The sequence below is a fragment of the Carassius carassius genome, chromosome 19 (assembly GCF_963082965.1).
Source record: "Carassius carassius chromosome 19, fCarCar2.1, whole genome shotgun sequence".
NCBI lineage: Eukaryota > Metazoa > Chordata > Actinopteri > Cypriniformes > Cyprinidae > Carassius > Carassius carassius.
In genome coordinates, this window is record NC_081773.1 from 2229003 (window position 1) to 2253618 (window position 24616).

At 37.0% G+C, this 24616-nt stretch overlaps 1 protein-coding gene across 3 annotated transcripts in view; it reads left to right on the forward strand.

Moving 5' to 3' along the window:
• LOC132094858 (rap guanine nucleotide exchange factor 4-like) overlaps nucleotides 1-24616 on the forward strand; it is a 94692-nt gene that overhangs the window by 37336 nt on the left and 32740 nt on the right. For all 3 annotated transcript variants that reach the window (XM_059499489.1, XM_059499491.1, XM_059499490.1), the window contains 4 exons: nucleotides 7265-7337; nucleotides 8423-8487; nucleotides 21975-22025; nucleotides 22121-22227. In XM_059499489.1, coding sequence (XP_059355472.1) covers nucleotides 7265-7337; nucleotides 8423-8487; nucleotides 21975-22025; nucleotides 22121-22227 — 296 coding nt within the window. The remainder of the gene's footprint in view (nucleotides 1-7264; nucleotides 7338-8422; nucleotides 8488-21974; nucleotides 22026-22120; nucleotides 22228-24616) is intronic.

The window sequence follows — 24616 nt, forward strand, 5'->3', positions numbered from 1 at the left end:
AAAAATAGCATACTTTTAAAAATATTTCTTATTATGGAATTAATATACCTATGTACAAACTGAACAGAATGGTTTCACTCACTTACCTGCATGTTAATTGCAAATAAAATGAAAATTGTTATTAGGGGCCAAGCACCGAAGGTGCGTAGGCACCTATTGTAATCGTTGGCGTTCTTCTTCTTCTTCTTCTTCTTCTTCTTCTTCCGCCGCAAGTCTATGGCAGCCCATAGAACCGATTGCGGGAAAGTTGTATAATTTGGCACACTGATAGAGGACTGTCCCAACATTAACTATAGCAAATTTGAAGTCTCTAACTCCTACTCTCTAGCGCCACCACTTTCAAAGTTTGTATGCTATTAACTTTTAAACCGTAAGCCACAAAATGGAAATTCTTTTTTCCTCTGAATCCTTGGCTCATGCCAAGTCGAATGAACTTCAAATGAACCCCAAAATTCAAAAATCGCAAGGTTTAGTTTTTTCGCTATTTTCAATTTTTTGAAAAACCTACTTTTTCGAACTCGTCCTAGACGGTTAGTTCGATCTTCATGAAAATTGGCTCATATCATCTTCAGACCATGCTGGCAAAAAGTTATGGAATTCAAGTTGATTCGTCCAACCGTTGTCGAATGACACGTGAACAAATTTGACGAAAAGCATGCAAAAATGCATGTGAGGCTATATCTCGGCAACAGTTTGGCATATTGAGACCAAACTTGGTGTGTATTATAACAACCATGACCTGAGACTACCTGCAGTGTTTCGACGCAGCGCCACCTAGTGGTCAGGAGATATGAAAAATGCATATTTTGGCTTATACCTTCTGAATGGTTTGGCCAAAAATCACACAACTGGTCTCTTTAGATTCAGTGAGTCATGTCGAGTCGAATGATATCCAATTTTCCCGTGTCGACCATTTTAGGCGTCTGCCATTTTGAATTATGTTTTAAAATGCTGTATTTTTTGAACGCAGCATCGTATCGTTACGAAAATAATTACAAAAATATTCGGCTCCATGCCCTGAAGGTACTCAAAAAGTTTGGTGGCAGCGCCACCTTGTGGCCAAGAGTTATAATGAAATATCAAATAAATGCTAATATCTTTTGAATAAATTAGACTATTAAAATTAAAATGGTCTCCCTATATTCTCTGGGTCATGCCGAGAGCATCGATACCAATTATGCGAAAATTGGCCATACTTCCTGTCCGCCATTTTGATTAATGTTGAAAACCTACTTTTTCGAACTCCTCCTAGACCGTTAGTCCGAATTTCACCAAATTTGACGTGAATCATCTTCAGACCATGCTGGCAAAAAGTTATGGATTTCGTGTCGATATACGAAACGGTTCTCATTTAGCGCATCAACGAATTTGCTGGAAGGGTGCCAAGATGCATTTGAGGCTGTATCTCTGCAACGCTTTGACATATTTGCACCAAACTTTGTATGTGTCATCGCCACCTCACACTGACCATGCCACATAAATTTGGTAACAGCGCCTCCTATTGGTCAAGAGTAATAAACCATTCATTAACCATGAATAATAACACTTATAAAAATGCTAATAACTTTTTAATGCATAAGCCTATTGCAACGAAACTGGTCCCAAAATATACCCTGGTTTATGCCAACAAAATAGATACTAAATATGCCAGATTAAGCTGAACTTCCCGTCTGCCATTTTGATTTATGTTGAAAACCTACTTTTTTGAACTCCTCATCAACCGTTAGTCCGATTTTCACCAAAATTGAATCAGATGATCTTCGGACTGTGCTGACACAAAGTTATGGATTTTGTGCCGATAGACAAAACCGTTTTCGCATACCACAGCGACAAATTTGAGGCACAATGCCAAAATGATACTTGAGGCTGTATCTCTGGAATGCTTTGGCATATTGACACCAAACTTTTTGTGTGTTATTGACATCTCACACAGAACACACCATAATGATTTGAATACAGCGCCACCTGTTAGTCAAAAGTGATAGGGCTTTTACTAGTGGTTGTCTTTATGATTTTTCAGCCATTTCAATTACAATCATCCTAAAATTGTTGTTGTTGCTCATGGTTGAATTTGGTGTGATGCTCCATGCTATGCTTAGCATCTCAATTTGCCAGTGGAGTGCTTGGCCCCGTAATTGCTGCTTGCAGCTATATTTATATTTATTATTGTTAATAGAGTTTATAATACTTTTTGACTCACTTATGTACATAATTACCTCACAATTACTTCAGTTGTCTTAAAGTACTTCTGAATACTGACAAGAATGCACACTCTTAAAAATAAAGGTGCTTTAAAAGGTTCTTCAAGCGATGCCATAGAACAGGGCCGTTTCTAGGCATAGGCAATCTAGGCGGTCGCCTAGGGCGCAAACAGCTGGGGGGCGCCAGTGAGAGCCCCCGCCCCACCAAGAGTTTTATATATATATATATATATATATATATATATATATATATATATATATATTATTTCAAGGTCATATTATATATTCATACTTTTGCTATTTCGAAAAAGTCATCTGAAGCCATTCCATAGCTTTATGTGACGGACAGAAGACTATATATATCAATAAATTAAAGTATACGGAAACCTCGTTTTCCCTCCTCCGCGGCTGTCAATCATTCTCCACACTTTTGCAGCTATTAAGTCTAGACGTGTCCACTTTTAAAGCTATCAAAAATAGTAAACATGCTCAAACATGCCATGGTCAATTTGTTTTAAGTCCTTGGTTACTTCCTTTGAACATGGATGTGCATGGTTGTTTTTCTGAAAAGTGGTTACTGTGTATTATTGTATAGCTAATATAGCTGATAACATAACATTGTCATGTTATAGTCATTTAGTATTTTTGCATTTTATTTGCCTGTTTTTCTTGTTTTGTTTAATACTAATAATTTTTAATATCTGATGAATTGTACATACTTGTATTTGGACAAATTTTGCAATATTTATGCAATAATTATTTATGGTTTCCTTGCAGCTATGCTTAGTTTTAAATTTGGGGTTCAAATGTTTGGTGGGGGGGGGGGGGGTTTGGGGTTGGTAAAAATCTCGCCTAGGATGCCAAAAAGGCTAGAAACGGCCCTGCCATAGAAGAACCATTTTTGGTTCCACAAAGAACGGTTCAGTCAAACGTTCTTTAAAGAAGCATCTCTCTCTTACGTTTTTATAATCTGAGGAAACTTCTTTCACCACAAAGAACATTTTGTTGAACAGAAAGGTTCTTCAGATGTTAAAGGTTCTTTACAGAACCATTTAGACAAAAAAAGATTCCTCTATGACATCGTGAAGCACATTTATTTTTAAGAGTGTACGTTAAACATTTCTATTAAAACTTGTATGTCATGTATTTCAATATATTTATAAGTATATTTAACCTGTAAATTATCATACTTATATCTAACACACTATAAACTTGTAGTCGTGTATTTTACATGTGCTTTTAAACTTTTTAAACTTTGGGTACACTTAAGCTGCCTTTTATTTAATTAATATTATTGTCTGCAAGTACAGTTTTTGTAAATATATATATATATATATATACATTACTTTTAAGTTTTGAAGTACACAGGTGGACTCATGGAAGAAAGTAAGTCATGGGGGTTTGAACAACACGAAGGAGAGTAAACGATGACAGAAATGTAATTTCTGGGTGAACTAACCCCATGTGCACCCTCACTGTCTGACTGCTGTGTTCAGTGTTGTGTCATTCATCGATGGACATAATTGTGTGATTCATGGGATGCATCAGTCAGAGATAATGACTTGTCCTCTCTCAGAGAGACTCCCCTCCCCACATTAACTGTCCCAGGTGTCCTGGTTAATGGCTCAGACCGCCTCTGTGTCATCAGTCACTGAGCTTCATTTATTGGCACCTCCTGTTACTAAAACTTTCAGCTTTGATAGAAATAAAATCAGCTTATTCAATCCTGTTCTGTCTATATAATGATATTCATCTGCTCAAAGCTGCTGTGCTGTATTGGCTTTTCTCAGTTCTGAATCCTTTATAAAGAGACAGTGATGTAAAACGTCTTCAGTCCTGTATTAGGTTTGATGGATCAAAACAGAGGGTCTTTGGGGATGTGCGAAACCTCTGCATGTGGTGAAGTCTTAAACCCATTATGGACGAGCAGGACAAGCTGGACTTTCTACCCTTTCTCCAACCACTAAATGTGCACTAATCTCTCTTGTGTGTCTAAAAATAGCAGATGCTTTTGTGCAAAGCAACATAAAGCATACTAGTGCTCTCCTCCAGAGAAATCCAAGGTTAAGTGCCTTGCCCATTGGCACTATCTCTCCATCTCTCTGTCTAGAATTTAATGTCAGTTATAGATGTTAATGGAAATCTCGAGTAACTGTGTGCTCTCTTATTATCATATCATTATTTTTTTTAAGAAATGTTTTTTTAAGAAAGGAAACAAACCGATTTAAATATTTCTTAATTTTAACTCTCTATAGTAGAATGCTGGAAACATGACAAAATTTAATTCTCTCCCAAAAACAAATAAATAAAAAGTGATACGTTTTATCCTTTGTAAAAAAGAAAGAAAGAAGTGCGCTTAATTGTGTTGAATACTTACATACTTCATATCTTAAAGATACATAAAAATACTTGCAAATAATATTAAATTTGGGGTGGTGTTGGCGCAGTGGATAAGACACACGTCTTTGGCGTGAGCGACCCGGGTTCGAATCCACTGTGAGACACTAATGTGTCCCTGAGCAAGACACTTAACCCCTAGTTGCTCCAGAGGCGTGCGACCTCTGACATATATAGCAATTGTAAGTCGCTTTGGATAAAAGCGGTCTGCTAAATGAATAAATGTAAATGTAAATTAATGAAAGAAAAAAAAACACGTTAAGTAGACTTTATTGGCCTTTGATTTAATAAAAAAATACTTTCATGTTTCTTGACACATTTTAATAGTGCACAGTGGAAAGCTGCAAAAAGCAACTTTAACGTAGTTTTTAAAGCACATTTTTACTTTATTATTACATTTAAATTATATATTTTATTAAGTAAAAATGTGCTTTAAAACTACTTTAAAGTTAACTTTGGTTAAAGTTAGCTCATCCAAAATAAACGTTTTTGTTTACATAATAAATGAGTGCATTCTGTGTTTATTTTTTATGTATATATAAATACAAACAAATGCATCTATATATTTAAGAAAAATATGTTATGCTTATATATTAAACATATTTATATATAACATAAAATATAATAATATTAATATATAAATATCAATGAATGTAAATATTTTCTAAATATATAACGAATGAGTGTGTATTTATATATACATAATAAATACACACAGCACACATTCATATATTATGTAAACATATATATCATATCATATATTTGATTTTTGATCACGATTAATCATTTGACAGCGCTATATATATAATATACTAAATTGCATCATTGCATCAAATTTTATTGCATTGCTATGGAAGCATATGGGTAGCAATATTCAATTTGGGATGTAATATGCAAAATGACAATGCAATATGTAAAATGACAATGCATTTATGTATTTACATTTACATTTTCCAATACATTTGTGCAACGTTTGGTGCAAAATGAAAATGAAAATTAAATTACATAATTTTAATTTGCCATTTCATACACCAGTTTTAATATGTAAAATGAAAACGAATTTAACGCTTTATAAGTTGCAAAATTAAAATTAAAATGTATTACAGAAATGATTAGATATGTATAACATGTTCAAGCAAAAACTGTGGCAATTATCAATTATCATTTAAATGCTATTTTTCTTAAATGCATTAACATTCACAGTCAAGACACTTACGATTGCATTTTCATTCAATGTCCCGCTATGAATGTAGCAAAATTCAATGTGCACATTGAAAATGCATTCCGAGCCGATCACGTGTCCAACCCCTCCCGCCATGTCAATCACTGCGTGAACAAGGCGGGGCTTGCAGAAGGTCAAGAGACTCAAGACTCAAGAAGAGGATTCAAGTGAGAGAACATGGACAAGACAGTTGGTCCGTGTACGTTTTGATCATTTCGGTTCATGGCTTTAATATTTCATTCGCACTTGTGGGCGGCACTGAAGCGCTCCTTTCATCTGATTGGTCGAATCGCTCCACCTTCAGCTCGGTATTTTAATTCTTTCAGACAGAATAAGAGTCAGTGCGAGTGAAGCACTGTAATGTCTGAAACCACCGCTATATATATATATATATTTTTAAAAGAAATATACAAAAATACACTTGCATTTTCATTCAATTGTGACTAACATGTAATTAAGTGTCCAAAAATGTTACATTCAATTCACACTTAAGAGTATTCTTTTAAATGATATTGTTTCTGTAATAAAGTATGTTGAAGTCTGCTATCTTTAACACTGTGAAGGTCATATTTTGATATGAATGCATTGGATGTAGTGTGCATAAAGACACTGGTACCTGTGATAGTATTTGATGTGTACTGTACATCAAGAGCTCTGTGTCAGTAATGTGCACATGTGTGTGAGCCGTCTGATCTTTGGTTTCAGAAATATTGATTTAATCCAGCATAATCCTTTCTGATCTGCGGTTAGACCTGATTAAAGAGATTACAGACGACTCTCCGAACTCTTCCTCTCAAACTGCTTTTCTTATTTGTGCTCAGATGAGTTCATCGTTCTGGGCTGCAACTCTAAAGCTGAACTTGATTCTAGGCGACTATGGCAAGAAATTTCATGGGATGTTTAGGCGAGAGAAACCTTGTGAGGAAGCAGACTCAGTTGGGAGACCAGGTTTATGCTGGTTTTCATGTGTGTATTATGTTACTCAAAGCTCATGCTGTTAGTCATGTCTCTTACAGCTTTTACATCACTGAGCAAATGTGTGTGTGTGTGTGTGTGTGTGTGTGTTTGTACGTGTCTGCGTCTATTATTCATTTATGAACAACTCTTCTACTCATAAGAAATGTTGTTCACAATCCATTTCCTCCACATTCTGATGTTTTTCCAAGTGAAACGGGATTTTCAATCAAAAATGTAGGGCAGGACTTGATTGGATCATGAGAAATGTCTCTATATAGTAAGTGATTAGCAGAAAAGTGACATTTGTGATGCCAGATATAAAGGAAAGTTTTGATGAAAAACTGAGAAAACGATAACAATAACTGATGAAGTTTGTCTGAAAAGTCCAGGAACACATATTAAGTATTTTGGCTCAAATTGAGTATCATGGTGTCATTATTTGACTGTTTTAAGTAATTAATTCATTTCTACGTCTCGTATCTTTCAGAGTTATCGTCAGTGTATGGCTGGTCTGCTGGTCCCTCCCTATGGTGTTATGGAGAGCGGCCCGAATACTGACAGTAAGTGCACACACTCGTCTCCGTTCACCCAAAAGAGATCCTTCTAGATAAGATAACAAAATATACATTTTCCGAACTCCTTTTTTTCAATCAAGCAAAAATCACGTTGAAAGTATCTTATACAGTTAAGTAGTACAATTATATGCTTTGATAAATGTCCTCTGAATTCATAAAATAACTTTTTGTGAGAAAAACACCACAACATACACCAAAGGTTTGGTGTTGGTAAGATTTGATCATGTTTTCATGTCTCGTAATCTCACCAAAGATGCAATTATTATCAATAATACAGGAAAAAATATAGAAATATTATTGCGATTAAAAATAACTCTTTTCTATTTGAATATATTTTAAAATAGAATTTATTCCTGTGATGCAAAGCTGATTTTTTTTGCGGCATTACTCCAGTCTTCGGTGTCACATGATCTTCAGAAATCAATCTTTGATGATTGGAAAGTTGAAAAGAAATATATGTTTGTTTATTTATTTATTTATTTATTTATTTATTTATTTATTTATTTATTATTTATTCAGTTATTTGACATAGAAATCTTTTCTAACATTATGCGCCTTTACTGTCACATTAATCAATTTAATGCATGTTTTGATTAATAAAACAGTACTGAGCCTAGAGTTATGAACGGTTCTGTACTGTTTGTCTTTTATCTCACATGGCACATTGTGATCGGCTCTTGATAAGAAGAGATTTTTGCTGTTATAAAATGAAGTAAACTAGCATGTTTCAAAGTTTTAAAACTCTTCTTTTTGTCTGAGATTTCTATGTTGATGTGTGTAATTCAGTAAGCATCATGGCTGGAGTTATTGTTCCTGAAGGAGAAAACTTTTGTGGTTTGTGTGTGTGTGTGTGTTCCTCGCAGCCCCTCAGGACCCATTAGTGAAGATTACACACATCCTGCAGCCCCACGATGACTTTACACACTATATTTAATCTTCTTACTTAACTACCACTTCTGCTGAATCTGCTGATCTTGACTAAATGATGCTGCTCAATATTAGATAGTAAAGTTCTGATATGATATATATTCATCATATCATTCTTTTATTTGGTTTATTTGTTTTACAAGGAATGCCTGACAAAGAGAATCTGGACCACGGTTCACCCGGATCATCATCCAAACACTTAAATAAGGTTTGTTTTAAGCTTCTGTCTTTGAAATCTTTCATCTCTTCAGTCAGGCCACATATTCACTCATGTCTGTCATCATCATTTACTCACCCTCATTCTGAAAGTTCGTGATTTTCATTCTTCAGTGGGACACAAAGTTTAGCAAAGTGTCTTGAGTGGTTAAGATTACTCACTTAAGATGAGGGAACATTTCTGACTCTTAACTACTGTAGTTATGTATTAGCATGCAGGACATTGTACATCTATTGTAATGTCAAAAATGACATATGTTTCTATACTGCTATATTACATAGGACTCTCCATTTTCAGTTTTATCTGCATAAAAACTATTTTTGACAATATAAGATGTCCTGTTTGCTCATATTGTGAGGTGGTTTGTGAATAAAAACCGAAAAGGTTCCTATGCTTCCATGAAGAACCTTTAGCATCCATAGAACCTTTCCATTCCACAAATGCTTCCATCTCTGCATCTGTCTAGAAATTGATTGATTAAAAAAAAAAAAAAGTATTTAAGAAAGGAGGCAAACAGACAGTAATATTTCTTAATAACTTGCTATTTTAGAAAGCTGGAAACATGACAAAATTAATTGTGAAAGTGTTGAATGTTGCACTTTTAGCATACTTCATGTCTTAAAGATACATAAAACAAATACTTGCAAATAATATTAAATTAATGGGGGAAAACCTTTAAGTATAGTGGCCTAATTAGTTAAAGATACTTTCATGTTCCTTATCACATTTTAATAGTGCACTTTGCAATGCTGCAAAAATGTTACTTTAACATACTTTTATACTTTAATTTTACATTTGAATTATATATATATATATATATATATATATATATATATATATATATATATATATATATATATGTGTGTGTGTGTGTGTGTGTGTGTGTGTGTGTGTGTTTGTGTGTACACATTAGTGCTGTCAAACAATCACATAAAAAACAAAAAATCGCGTAAAATAAATAAAGGTTTTGTTTACATAATAAATGAGTGTGTTTATTTTATTTGTGTATATATAAATACAAACAAATGCATGTATATATTTAAGAAAAATATGTTATGTTTATAAACTTAACATTTATATATAATATCAAATATAATAATATTAATATATAAATATATATATGCATGTAAATATTTTCAAAATATATAATGAATGAGTGTGTATTTATACAGTATATAGATAATAATAAACACAGTGCACACTCATACACGCTTCTGTAATTCAACATTATACAGTAGTTCTTCATACTAAGAAATAAGTTATTTTTGTTGTTGTTTTTTAAAGAGCTGTTCACTGAAAGTTTCTTTGGTGACCAGAATTGTTCTTTTTGGCATTTCTGTGAAAACCTCCCTTTGGAAGCTTTGTTTTGAAGAATGTACTGTGAAATCTCATACTAACTCTCTTCACACCTGGCATCAGGAGGCAAAGCTAATGATGAAACAACTCCAGCTTCTCTTTTGTAGATAAAAAAGTGTCCAAAAATGTGCAGAGAAAATGATTTTCTCCTAGCCTGTTCATGAGAAGCTTGTCGAAGGCCATCTTAAACAGTCTTTGACTCCCCTAACATGCAAAAAGAGTTTGATTCTTGTTATCTCTCCTGTTTGCGTCAGTCCTGATATGACTACATCCTTCCTTCCCACCATCTCCTCGACAGAACAAGAATACATTTGTTTGAATTGTAAAATGAACTTGGCAGCTCTGGCATCCTCTCTTTCTCATTTCTGTGTACGTGTTCCTGTTCCTCTGACCTCTCGGGTCATTTCCCGTCCACTGCTCTGACAGCCAGCGTGTCTGTCAGTTTTACCGCTGCAAGTTCTTCCGTTTTATTTTTCTATAGATGCATCCAAATAGGCAGGCAATCGATAGCAGCCACAGCACAGACTCTGTGATTTACATAATGGTGCTGTTTATTCACTTTAATGTGTTTGTTGCTTTGGTTAACAGAAGGAGGAATCTGTCTCGTGGATGTACAGGATCGTTATGTAATGAAGGATGTAGTAAATCATGCTGTAAGATGCTGAAGAGCTCAGCTGACACACTTAAATGGATTTGAACTCGGATGAGTTGGCTGTTAATACTGCTCACAGTCTGTTCTGTCTGAGTTAAGCTCTGCATTAGAGTAACTTCAGCTGGACTGCAGACAGAATCTGTTTGTTTGGAACAAAAACAATTTTGAGATATTTTTGCTTTTAAGTTCCAGTTAATGGTCTTTTTGAACTGGGATGAAGTTCTGAGTTCTAAAAGCAAGTTTCACGTGCTGTCAAATGATTAATCGCAATTAATTGCATACAAAATAAATGTTTTTGTTTGCATAATATATGAATGAGATCCCTGCTGATGATGCGCAAGCGTTCCAACAACGTGGATGCTCTAAAGAATAACATCTCAGAAGATCTACATCACCATAGTTAGTATAGTTCCTGTGGTTGCAGCTTGTGGCAAAGCATCTCTGATGTTTACTTCACCTTATTGTCAAGACCATGGTGAGAGGCCCATTGGCAGTGGGGAAAGACCCATGGACATCCGTGAAAGAACGGACGACAGCTCAGAAAGACGGCATGCAATAGTGTTAGGGCTAGCACCCCGAAGCATTGAAAAAAAAGCTACAAGTTTAGAACAAAGAGAATACCCCCAGGTGGACCGAGGAGGGGGGGGGGCCATAATCTGCCATTGGACGGATCAATTGTCAAGGACCCGGAAAATGAAAAAAAAGGACTATGAGAACGGATGTGGAAAGACAGAAGGTTGAAGCCAAAAGAAGATACAACACCTGCGGAGGGCTTTTTATTAAGAATGAGCGTGGTGTTAAAATCCATCAAGGCAAGTCCAAGTGCAAAGAGCAGAGTCAGCAACGCAGAACACCTGAGCTTACGCAGAGTTACCTCTCTAAGTTTGTTAAGGGTGTTCATCAGTCGGTGTAGGAGGTCCAGGGCCAGGAGGCAAACCACAGTGCCCCAGATCTCCCTGCTCAGTCTACTCAGAGCATAGGAAGAGTCGGTGAACCTGAAAGTCCTAAAGACTTCGAGAGGAAACCACGCTTGAATTTACCACCAGCAGCAGACCGCAGATGGGCCCAGCTGGACAACGATTTAAATTCCATTTTGGAAAACACTCTGAAAGGAGATGCATCCAAAAAGATCAAGATCATGGTCGAAGTTGTGTACCAGGTGTGTCACGACACCTTTGGTGCAAAAGAAGGCTAGACTCCTAGGCCACCAGCAGGGCCTAGCAGGAGACAGCAGCAGATTAAAGAGCTGCGAGGAGTATTAAAGACACTTAAGAGAAGGTGGCGGGAAGCAAGTGAGAAGGAAAGAGCGGCCCTGGATGAGATCAGTACAGAGACACGAAAAAGGCTAATCCAGCTTTCGGAGAGCCGAGATCATGCGGGAGAAACTGAGGGAGAAGCGCCGAAAGCGAAAAGCCTTTTTTAACAACCCCTTCCAATTCATAGCAGACCTGTTAGGAAAGCCCAAGGGTGGGACCCTGGTATGCACGAATGAGGAAATAGAGAATAGTGTGGCGACCGCACACAGAGATCCCTCCAGAGGTTTTCCTTTGGGTGAATGTTCTTTCCAATTCCCGATTCTTACACCACACACCCCTTTTAACATGGCAGATTTCTGAATGGATGAAGTGAGGGCAGTGGTAATAAAAGCACGGGCGGGATCAGCCCCTGGACCATCAGGCACCTATAAAATCTATAAATGCTGCCCACTGCTGCTGAAGAGGCTCTCAAAGCTTCTTCAGATACTGTGGAAGAAGAAGCTGGAGCAAAGGCTCTGGACTCTCGCTGAGGGCTGCTTTGTGCCAAAAGAGCTCAATTCCACAAGACTTGACCAGTTCCGGGAGATTTCCCTTTTGGATGTAGAGGGAAAAATCGTCTGGTCCATCGTCGCCAAAAGGCTACCAACATACCTGCTTGCCAATGAGTTCATTGATACGAGTGTACAAAAAGGAGGAGTACCGGGATATTCTGGCTGCCTGTAGCATACAGCAGTCATTAGTCAGCTCATTAATGAAGCCAAGAGTAATAACAACACACTTTCTGTTGTTTGGCTGGACCTTGCCAAAGCCTACTCAAGCGTCCCACACCAGCTGATTCGAAAAGCATTGGATCACTACCGAATTCCATCAGAGGTAGTTGAGCTTGTAATGGCACACATGGATGTGCTACAGATGAGGTTCACCGTGGGAAACATCACTACCAAATGGCAAAGGCTCGAGAAGGGCATTATGGCAGGATGCTAAATTTCTGTGGTCCTGTTCATAGCGGCTATGAATCTGTTGCTAAAAGCTGGGGGAATGCGGTGCAGAGGCCTGAAAGCAGTCGACGGCACGAGACATCCTGCTTGTCGAGCTTTCATGGACGATGTCACGGTAATGACTCCATCTATTCAGGGGACACAGTGGATCTTGAGCGAACTGGAGAAGATGGCAACATGGTCACGCCTGCAGTTTAAACCGGAAAAGTCAAGGAGCCTCAGTATCTTGAAAGGGAAGTTAACAGGAAACATCTTCAACATCCAAGGCTCTAAGATCCCAACAATCCAAGATCAAAGAATCCGATGCCTCAGAAAGCAGTATGACAGCGGCAATCTCACTGATATCAAGGCCCAGCTGAATACCTGACTCAAGGCAATCGAGCACAGCCAACTACCTGGGAGGTTTAAAGTTTGGTGCTTTCAATATGGTATTATACCACAGCTACAATGGCCCTTCTTGCTGTATGACTTTCCCGTATCTCAGGTGGAAGGAATGGAAAGACTGTGCAGTAAGTTCTTGCGGAAATGGCTGGGAGTTCCCCCATTATTTAGCGCAATCAATCTGTACAGCAAGAACTCCAAGCTTCCCCTGCCAGTTTAATCGGTGGTTGAGGAGTTTAAAGCTGCCAAGGCAAGGGCAGTCAGTTCACTCCTTTCGTCTGAGGATGGGGAAAGTAAGACACCCAAGCAAGACCATCAAATGCGGCAGAAAGTGGAAGTCCCAGCAAGCCGTGATAGAAGCAGAATCTCACTGGAAACACCATGAAATTGTTGGTGTGGTATGCCAGGGACGCCTGGGCCTTGGACATTACAGCGGGAAGAGGTGGAACAGGGCTGATGCCAAAACCAGAAGAGGTCTCGTGGTGCAAAGAGTCCGTGAGGCAGCATAGGAGGAGCGTCAAGTAAAAGCAATCAGACTTGCCTCTCAGGGTCGATGGACACAGTGGGACCAGGCACAGGAGCGAAGGATGGATCTATGGCAGATCGACCAAGGAAGGCTGAGCTTTCTCCTGCGCTCTGTGACTGATCTATTGCCAACACCAAAAAACATAAAGATCTGGGGTGGAGAGGAAAACCCATCATGCAACCAATGTGGAGCAGTCTCCTGTACACTGAACCACATCCTGACTGGTTGTCCAAAGGCATTGGCAGAAGGGCAGTACAGATGGAGGCATGACAAGGTCCTCACAGAAATTGCAAAATGGGTGGAACACCAGCGAGTCAAAGCCAATAACAAGCAGGCCCATCCGCCCGATACCATAACTTTTGTGAGGAAAGGAGACAAGGCTCATAAGACCGGCAAGGTGGCCAAGAACCCATCCTCTTCCTTGCAATGAGCCTTTGACTGGTAGTTGAGAGTGGACCTGAAGAGGAAGCTTGTCTTCCCACAGGACGTGGCAGCAACCTCCCTCCGACCAGATATGGCCTGCTATCCAGGAGCACAAAAACCATTATAATTGCTGAGCTTACGGTGCCCTGGGAAGAGAAGTTAGCCACATCCTACCAACTGAAAAAAGCAAAGTACCAGGACCTGGTTGACGAAGCTGCTGTAAAAGAATGGCATGCAAACAGCTACCCTATCGAAGTCGGTTGCCGTGGGTTCCTTGCAAAACCGGTGAGCTATTTCCTCCAGTGGATGGGCCATTATGGAATGCCAGAGCTGCCAAATTTAAAAATATATCAATACATAAATAAATATACAAATAAATGTAAATAAGAATAAATAAATATATAAATAAATATACATAGAAAAGCAAAAAAACGAAAATAAATAATTATTTATACATTTATTTCCATATTTATGTATATATTTATTTTTTTCTATATTTATTTATTTATTCTTTTATTTATTTATACATTTATTCATTTCTACATTTATTTATTTATACATTTATTTATTTTTACATTTATTTATTTATACATTTATTTATTTATTCATTTATTTCTTTCTACATTTCTTCCTGCGTAGGGTAATGAGGAGGGCGTGGTTTACCTCAGACATAGCAATCGAGCTCAGAGTAAGCGAAGGCGAAGGGTTGAGGCCACAGTGATGCCTATTGTGTTGCGAAATACAATTAGTATAGCTCACTGACATTGATACGGTCTGTGACTGCGAGGTATATAGTCAAAATCCTAAATCTTACTGTGTGACATGGATAGGCTACTCTTTATTCCGGACATGGCCGTAGAACATCGTTTGGTCTGGATTTGTAAAATGTCCTGGGCTAACAAACATGAAACGGGGACTCTGCAGTGCTTAATTTGTAAATTGCGAGGTCCCGGAACTAAGCGGGGTAAGGGATGCCGGATGCATGTGATTACAGGAGGGAGAGGTGACTCGCGCAATCACATTGGTCAGCAGTTTAAGTGATTGACTGCATGCATCAGTTGCTTTTAGGGTCTGTATGTTCATGAATAACATGGAAATGCCATGCAATTTTAAAACAACAATTTCCAGGCCTAAAAACGTTTTGAAAAAGTTGTGGAATTTTATTTTACAAATCTCTGTATAATAGAGTCATAAATTTCGGTGGGGGACTGTGTAGCTATGCCGCATGGTTTTAATTATTCTCGCAGCTTTCAAGTTTATAATGAGGAAATGAGGAAAATTCCTGCATTTATTCAACATAGCTTGTAGGTTTGAATAATAAAATTAATCCACGCAAAATGTAAGATTAAATAATTCATTCGAAACCAGTCTTCGAATCCATGAACTCTCTCGCGCGCTTCTCATCAGCGCATCTCGTCTGCACAGTGACCTGCAGCACGCGCTGACACAAGACTTCACTCGCATCTCGGGACAGCTGACAGAACAGTCACTTGACTAATCGGGTCATTGTTGCATTGTCACAAAAATGTATAATTTGCACACATTTTTCAGTATTTTAAGCCATATGGTACTCGCGCGCTGTCTGTATGTGGGTGTTGACAAACAAAACACTTTCATGACACACTCTATAGGCTACTTAAACACATGGGGAAAAAAATAAAGAAAAGGGGAAAAAAATCAATAATTAAACAACACTAAGTCGTCAGTGTTGGTATTGTATCGGCCACTTGCACATAACATGAGGCTATATGAAAAACAAGCTCAAATGGAGTAAACAGGTTTTTGCTGGCGAATGAGGAGATCGCATCTGAGGCAAGTGCATCGCATTATACGCTTTCATCAACTCTTACAGGTTATATAACATTTATTGTTGCTGCCATAGTTTGACCAAACTCCCCGCTACAATCATTCCCTTTAAATAGACTCCATAATGGTTTGCCAGCTGATGATGATGATGATGATGATAACAATAGCCTAATAATAATAATAATTATTATAATAATAAAAAGAAATAATAATAAAAAGAAATAATAATAATACAAATTAAAAAGTTATGTAGGCTACTAGCTATTTTTTAGTTATGTTTTTGGCAGTTTTTGGCCTACAGAAATTTTTACAAAATTTAACAATAAATAGCTTCGATATTTGATCACTATGGTTGGTTACAAAGACTTTACTATTCTGAAAATAATAACGAGATACAAACCTGTAAATATTCAATCGACTTTTATTAAATTCAAAACTAAATATTAATGCATTCGTAATTTCCATTTCTGAATAGTTGCTATATGGTCACGCAGGTTTGCGCATTAAACTCATGTCCCCGAAAAATAGTCTATCAACAATTATGTTGTTTCCCTGAACATGACCCCTCTCTGCCAACTGTTTTAACATTTGGTCATTTATTTATTATTATTATTATTACTATTATTATTATTATTATTATTAATTAAATAAACGCATAGGCCTAAATAGAAATTATCAGAAACAAATCCAAAGCTGATCCGCTTCAACACGTCGAGTTGTTTTTGATTCAGTGTATTTTAAGGAATCAAACGAGTGGATTGAACGCACGCATTAAGACAGTGTCTTTCTGCCACCTGGTGTCTGTTTTAGTTTCATATTAAACGTAGGCCTATCACTTCATTGATTCCATCATGTCATATTTATGTCTTCAAAATGTAAAACACTTCATAATATATGTATGCACTTGTAGGCTAATTGCTGTGTAAATGCATTAAGATCTCTTCTGTATTGATGGCTCTGATGAAGCTCTGGTTGGATTTTAGTGCTAGGCTAACTGCCCTACAGTCTTATCCTCTAACTGAATTTATCGATGTCGATTAACGTGACGTTCATACATTTAATAAGGTTGCCCCTGGACATGAGTTTATGGAGGTAGGCTAAAGATTACCACTGCTTAATAGAATAAAAAAATGTTCAAAAGCATTGGTCAGTATGCTTGCGTCGACTTCACTGTAGCCTAAATCTGCCCTGCTTCCTTTCCGTGAGTTCTGACCGAAAAATGGAAAATATCAAGCGCTTCAGTCTCAGAGTCCCAGGGCTTAATTTGCAACACGCCGGATCCGGAACTTCCGAAATCCGATCCGGAACCTCATTTTGGCGGATCCCCCTCCTCCAGGGACGGCGTTTCCATATGGCAGACAGAGAATAGCCAGGTGTGCCGTGAAAAACTATCCAAAATTCATATCTCTATTATAATTCGTTATTATTATTTATTTTCTTTACTCAAACACTATGTCTGTAAAGGCTAATGTTTTTTTGTGTTTGAAGACTGGTTTTTCGCAAGCCAATATAGCCTACTTTTGTACGTTTTAAATGTCCTGTGCATAAGCGCTTAATCGTTTATATCATGAGATTTTGGCCAAGTGAATTAAACAAAAAGAAAAACAAATCGCCTATATAGCAACAATAAATGCTATATAACCTATTGAATTTAATAAAAGTCGATTGAATATTTACAGGTTTGTATCTCGTTATTATTTTCAGAATAGTTAAGTCTTTGTAACCAACCATAGTGATCAAATATCGAAGCTATTTATTGTTAAATTTTGTAAAAATTTCTGTAGGCCAAAAACTGCCAAAAACATAACTAAAAATAGCTAGTAGCCTACATAACTTTTTAATTTGTATTATTATTATTTCTTTTTATTATTATTTCTTTTTATTATTATTATTATTATTGTTATTAGGCTATTGTTATCATCATCATCATCAGCTGGCAAACCATTATGGAGTCTATTTAAAGGGAATGATTGTGGCGGGGAGTTTGGTCAAACTATGGCAGCAACAATAAATGTTATATAACCTGTAAGAGTTGATGAAAGCGTATAATGCGATGCACTTGCCTCAGATGCGATCTCCTCATTCGCCAGCAAAAACCTGTTTACTCCATTTGAGCTTGTTTTTCATATAGCCTCATGTTATGTGCAAGTGTCCGATACAATACCAACACTGACGACTCAGTGTTGTTTAATTATTGATTTTTTTCCCCTTTTCTTTATTTTTTTCCCCATGTGTTTAAGTAGCCTATAGAGTGTGTCATGAAAGTGTTTTGTTTGTCAACACCCACATACAGACAGCGCGCGAGTACCATATGGCTTAAAATACTGAAAAATGTGTGCAAATTATACATTTTTGTGACAATGCAACAATGACCCGATTAGTCAAGTGACTGTTCTGTCAGCTGTCCCGAGATGCGAGTGAAGTCTTGTGTCAGCGCGTGCTGCAGGTCACTGTGCAGACGAGATGCGCTGATGAGAAGCGCGCGAGAGAGTTCATGGATTCGAAGACTGGTTTCGAATGAATTATTTAATCTTACATTTTGCGTGGATTAATTTTATTATTCAAACCTACAAGCTATGTTGAATAAATGCAGGAATTTTCCTCATTTCCTCATTATAAACTTGAAAGCTGCGAGAATAATTAAAACCATGCGGCATAGCTACACAGTCCCCCACCGAAATTTATGACTCTATTATACAGAGATTTGTAAAATAAAATTCCACAACTTTTTCAAAACGTTTTTAGGCCTGGAAATTGTTGTTTTAAAATTGCATGGCATTTCCATGTTATTCATGAACATACAGACCCTAAAAGCAACTGATGCATGCAGTCAGTCACTTAAACTGCTGACCAATGTGATTGCGCGAGTCACCTCTCCCTCCTGTAATCACATGCATCCGGCATCCCTTACCCCGCTTTGTTCCGGGACCTCGCAATTTACAAATTAAGCACTGCAGAGTCCCCGTTTCATGTTTGTTAGCCCAGGACATTTTACAAATCCAGACCAAACGATGTTCTACGGCCATGTCCGGAATAAAGAGTAGCCTATCCATGTCACACAGTAAGATTTAGGATTTTGACTATATACCTCGCAGTCACAGACCGTATCAATGTCAGTGAGCTATACTAATTGTATTTCGCCACACAATAGGCATCACTGTGGCCTCAACCCTTCGCCTTCGCTTACTCTGAGCTCGATTGCTATGTCTGAGGTAAACCACGCCCTCCTCATTACCCTACGCAGGAAGAAATGTAGGAAGAAATATATGAATAAATAAATAAATGTATAAATAAATAAATGTATAAATAAATGTAAAAATAAATAAATGTATAAATAAATAAATGTAGAAATGAATAAATGTATAAATAAATAAAAGAATGAATAAATAAATATGGAAAAAAATAAATATATAGATAAATATGGAAATTAATGTATAAATAATTATTTATTTTCGTTTTTTATGCTTTTCTATGTATATTTATTTATATATTTATGTATTTATTTATTCTTATTTACATTTATTTGTATATTTATTTATGTATTTATATATTTTTAAATTTGGCAGCTCTGGCATTCCATAGGCCATCACCATAGTTAGTATAGTTCCTACGGTTGCAGCTTGTGGCAAAGCATCTCTGATGTTTACTTCACCATGAACGTAACCTATTTTTCTGAAATATATACATGCATGTGTGTATATTTATATATACATTATAAATATACACAGAACACACACAAATATTATGTAAACAAAAACATTATTTTGGATGTGATTAATCGCGATTAATCATTTGACATCACCATTCACCATCTTTTCCCATCCACTTTTTCACAGTATAACGCAATACATTTTGTATTACAAGTTTTCTGAAATTTCAAGTAAGCAAAAATTCATTATTTAATTAAATATGCACTCTTTAAAAACTTTCAAAATATCTGTAAATATCAAATTAGCCCCACATCTCAAATCTTAATTCACCTTTTCACAAATTAAGGCCTAAATAGGTCTGAAATCAGATCAGAAAATATTACATTTTTAAAGACATGGAATTAAATATTGCATTGCTAAAAATTAATCAGTATTCCTCAGTATTTCTTCCCCCTATATATATATATATATATATATATATATATATATATATATATATATAAAGATACATTTACCTGTGAGTTTATGTGTAGGAACAAATATCTGTCAATAGGGTATAAAAACTGTAAGGGCCCTATCATACACCCGGCGCAATGCGACGCAAGGCGCAGCACAAGTGTGTTTGCTAGTTTCCCATTTTCCTGTTCAGTGCCACGTCATTTAATTAGCAAATGCATTTGCACTCATTTGTGCGTCCATGGGCATGCTGGTCTAAAAAAAAGAGGTGTGTTCAGGTGCATTGCTGGCGCATTGCTTTTTTAAGGAGCTGAAAATAGACTGCACCATAGACCAACTCAAACATGATCTAAAGTCTGGCGTAATGTTTTTTCTTTGTTATTTAAAGAGCGTACACGCTTCTTATTAAACACAGGGACACACATGCCAAATATTAAAAATTTAAGGATTGCAATGCATAATAATTTTTTTTAAGGCTAATTAAATATAAAAATGCCTGCATGTCATAATGGATAGTCATCGCATTATGAGAATTAGGCTATCTATTTGCTCGCACACGAGCAGCTCCGTTTCATCTCGGAGACGCGTTCTGTCTTTGCACTTGCCAAATTCCTACGTGTAAATAGCAAATCCTTCATGGCACGAGCGCAACTGGCTCTAAAAGGGAATGGAAGATGAGACTCAGATTGGTTTATTGCACATTACGCCCAAAAAGCACCCATTACTCATTAAGAGAATAGGGACAACCCATTTAGACCATGCGCCCGGGTGCGCCAACCGTTATTTTTCTGTCGTTAAAATAGCAAACGTGGATTTGGACACGCCCTGAGTGCACCTTTGCATTTAGATCACTAAAATAGGGCCAATTGACTTAGAACACATCGATGTATTTCTTTACTTGGTCTTAAAAAGGTCTTAAATGGCTTTGCCTCTAGTTTTGTACCTTAAATTTAATCGAATATTTTGTTAAGCAAATCTGTCACACTGTCAAACACTCTGACTGTTTGACAGAAGCAGTGTGAAGTGTGTGTAGTAATAATCAGTGTAGAGTTTGATGATGGGTCGTGTGTTGTTGTAGATGTAAAGTCTGGGTGAGGATGGTCATGAATTATTGAAACGGTTTGGTTAAAACTGCATCACACTGTCCCTCGTCAGGAGGGAGAGCAGTGCCCCAGACCTGCCTTCTGCTCGAAGCGCTGAGAAACACTGTAGTTAACAACATGACATGAATTATTATGTAATATGAAAAGAGAATAGCTGGACATCAGCAGAATTCTACACAAGCTGCTCGTGATGGCATTATTTCTGATATCAAAGCACATGACTTAATGCTGATGGGTTTGTTGTGAAAAAATGGTACTTTCAAATACTTGGGTACAGCCAAGTTTACTCACCAAAATTCAGTTGGGCGTGTAAATATAGTTTACATCAATGATGCATTAAACGAAAGAAACACGCTAATTAATCATTTTAATGAAAATATAGGTATAATGTTTCAAGAAAATCATAAAAAGGTAGTGTGGTTGTGTGAAAATGTATTTATTTATTTGTCTTTTCTCCAAAAAAAGTGTTCAAATGTTGCTTTCTGACTATCACAGTTTATGTCATTTTATTTATTTATTCTTTTAATTATACATTTGAATTAATAGCATTATTGTTAGGTAATCTCCTTCACCGACTTTCATTCAAAGCCAGTTTTATGCGACTCAGGATATTGTAAATTATTTTTGGAAAAGCCATGCCTCAGCAAATGTGATGTTATGATATTGCTTTTTCCCATATATATGGAGTCAGTGTGGCTGAATAATTCACAGCAAGCTGTCATTTACAGTTTATTTAAGAGTTTTACAGTTTACTCTGTCAGCCTGAAACAATATACACTTCAGCTGTCTGCCAGTTTTGTGTAAAGGTTGACAAATAACAAATGAGCTAATAGTCCTGCATCCATCTCATCCGCATCCTTTTGTTTTCCAGAAATCATTCATTCAAAGTCCCACCAAACTTCACCCCAAATCCATCGCTCAGGTATTCCAGCCGTCCAGCTGTCACTCGAAGTGTTGAGCGGTTTGTGATGTACGTACAGTCTGGTTTATGTCTGTCTCTCTCTGTTTGTCTCTCAGGTGCCGTCAGAAAAGATCCTGCGGGCAGGTAAAGTGTTACGAAACACCATCCTGTCCCGAGCACCTCACATGATCAGAGACAGGAAGTACCACCTTAAAACATACAGGTAAGTGTAGTCTTAGGATTGTATTATTATTATTATTATTTACTGTGTTAAATATTTTATAATTTATTATATTCTTATATTCTAAATCAGTGTTGGGAAGGTAACACTGGAAATGTAACAGGTTACAGATTACAAGTTACCCAGTTCACAATGTAGTAAGTAGTGTAACTATTTCAGGTACTTTATTAAAGTAATGTAATGGATTACATTGGATTACTTTCTGATTACTTTTTTAAATTAAAGTTCTAAATTGGAATTCTTAGACATTTAAAGCAGACAGAGTTAACCTTACAGTAGTGCTCAACACTGATTACTATCACACTTTCAAAGCCCTTCTTCACTTGAGTTAAAGGCCATGTTGCAGGTTAACCACCACTTTCGATTAATGGGTACATAAATCACTCAAGATATGTATATCATTTTTAAAATGTCTCAAAAATAGTCTTAAAGACCTATTTTTTTTTAAGTTTTTGGTATTAACGGTTTTTTTATGCAACTCGGCGATGACGTCACGTTGGGGAGAAGTCGAGGAAAGGTAGCCTCAGTCTAGTATGATGCCGCGTTCCAGGCAACCCGTAACCCGTGTTTTTCCAACCTCAAACCCGTGAAAGTGCACAGGAACGGCAATCAAACTCGTGACTTCCCACCCGTGAACTCGTGTCTCGTAGTAGATCGATGTACTCCGAGTTCCGAGGTCACACAGCACGCGAAACAACAATGACAGCCCCTATGGATAATACTGCCTACGGATGCAGTTTATGCAAGTGGCACACGTTGAAAAAAGATTTTAGGTCAATGTAACGTTGCAATAAAATAAATAATCTAGTTACAATTCCTTGCACTCAGAAAGTTTGGCGTAACTTGCCTGGAACGGTACAAAGTCGTTAGTCGTGGTATGAAATAGTGATTACGAGCTCAAAAACCTGCCTGGAACACAGCATCAGAACTAACGTTATAGCGACTGACTGGGATGAGGAAGAGGTGGCAAGAGCCGACATGTATGATGACCTGCAGCTGTGTAATTTCGAACCTAACAGACGTGAGAGGGCTAATGAGGAATTGCCAAGAACTGATGTCCGTCAAAGCTTATTAAATGCATGGTCCGAAGAGAATGAGTGGAGAGTTGGTGAAGTGTCCTGGTGAGTTGCTATCATTTAGCATCGCAGCAATGAGCACTGGAGCTAGTCTACGAGCAGCAGTGCACAATAACAACACACACACACACACACACATATATATATATATATATATATATATTATTATGATTTATTTATTTATTTATTTTACTGTCATTGAGTAGCACAGAGTGAAAAATCAACGTTTTCTTTATATCTAGTGGCAGTGATCATGATGTTAGTTCAGATAAGTACCGGTAACCTTTGTCATAGTGTCGTAGAACTGGTAAACGTTGTCTTTGTCATCTAGGAATACGTAGAAGGCATCATGCTAGCTATATGGACGTTTCTAAGCGTTTATCTCTTCCTCCGGTGAAACTGTTGTTGCAAACGTAGTGTGTGTCGCTGTGTTTGGCAGGTGCTTGTGTGGGCGGTGCTGTCCCATGGAAACTGCGCTGAAAAGCTTGTGCTGTAGGGAAGTGAGTGCGTTTGGGTCGCTGTTGGTCGATATCTATCTATCTGTCTGTCTGTCTGTCTATCTATATATATATATCTATGTATTTATCTATTTATCTATAATCTGCGCTATCTGAATAGTCTCGTCTACTACTCGTCTCTCTCTAGTCACTCTCAATGCTCTCAAGGCGGGCTTTGGTAAATTCTCTCCCCAACGTGACGTGATGCAATGCATTATGGGGGAAAGGAGACCGCTGTAAGATAGTACCTACTTTTTTGTATTATATTCCGTTTTGTGATACCCAACAACATAAAATACAATGGATAACAGTTTAAATGTTTATTACCATCAAGCAAATTGCACAAATACGTAAAAAAATTTACCCTGCAACACGGCCTTTAAGATTTAAGATTATAATGATTTTATTTTGAAAGCACAGCTACTGAAATCTGACTTTAGCGTCCCTTTTTACTTTAAAATCATTCTGAGGTTAAATACTGATTTAAAACCATAAAACAAAATAGATTAGTAGCTATGATGCTGTCATAGCTATGACAGGAATTACTGGCATCTAACAATGACTTGGGGGGGGGGGGGGCAGTAAATAAAAAAATAAAGCATATACATAAACCCAAATAGGAAATAAAACAGTTATCGAATAAGCATGTGTCCTATTCTGTGTCCTAATGAACTCCTGAAACATTGACGTCTGATATATTAAAGCAGTCACTGCAATTTATGAAAGAAATCAATTAAATCTGTTTGTGTGTTCAAATATTTACCTGTAACCCCCTTTGTAATCATTAACATTTTCATA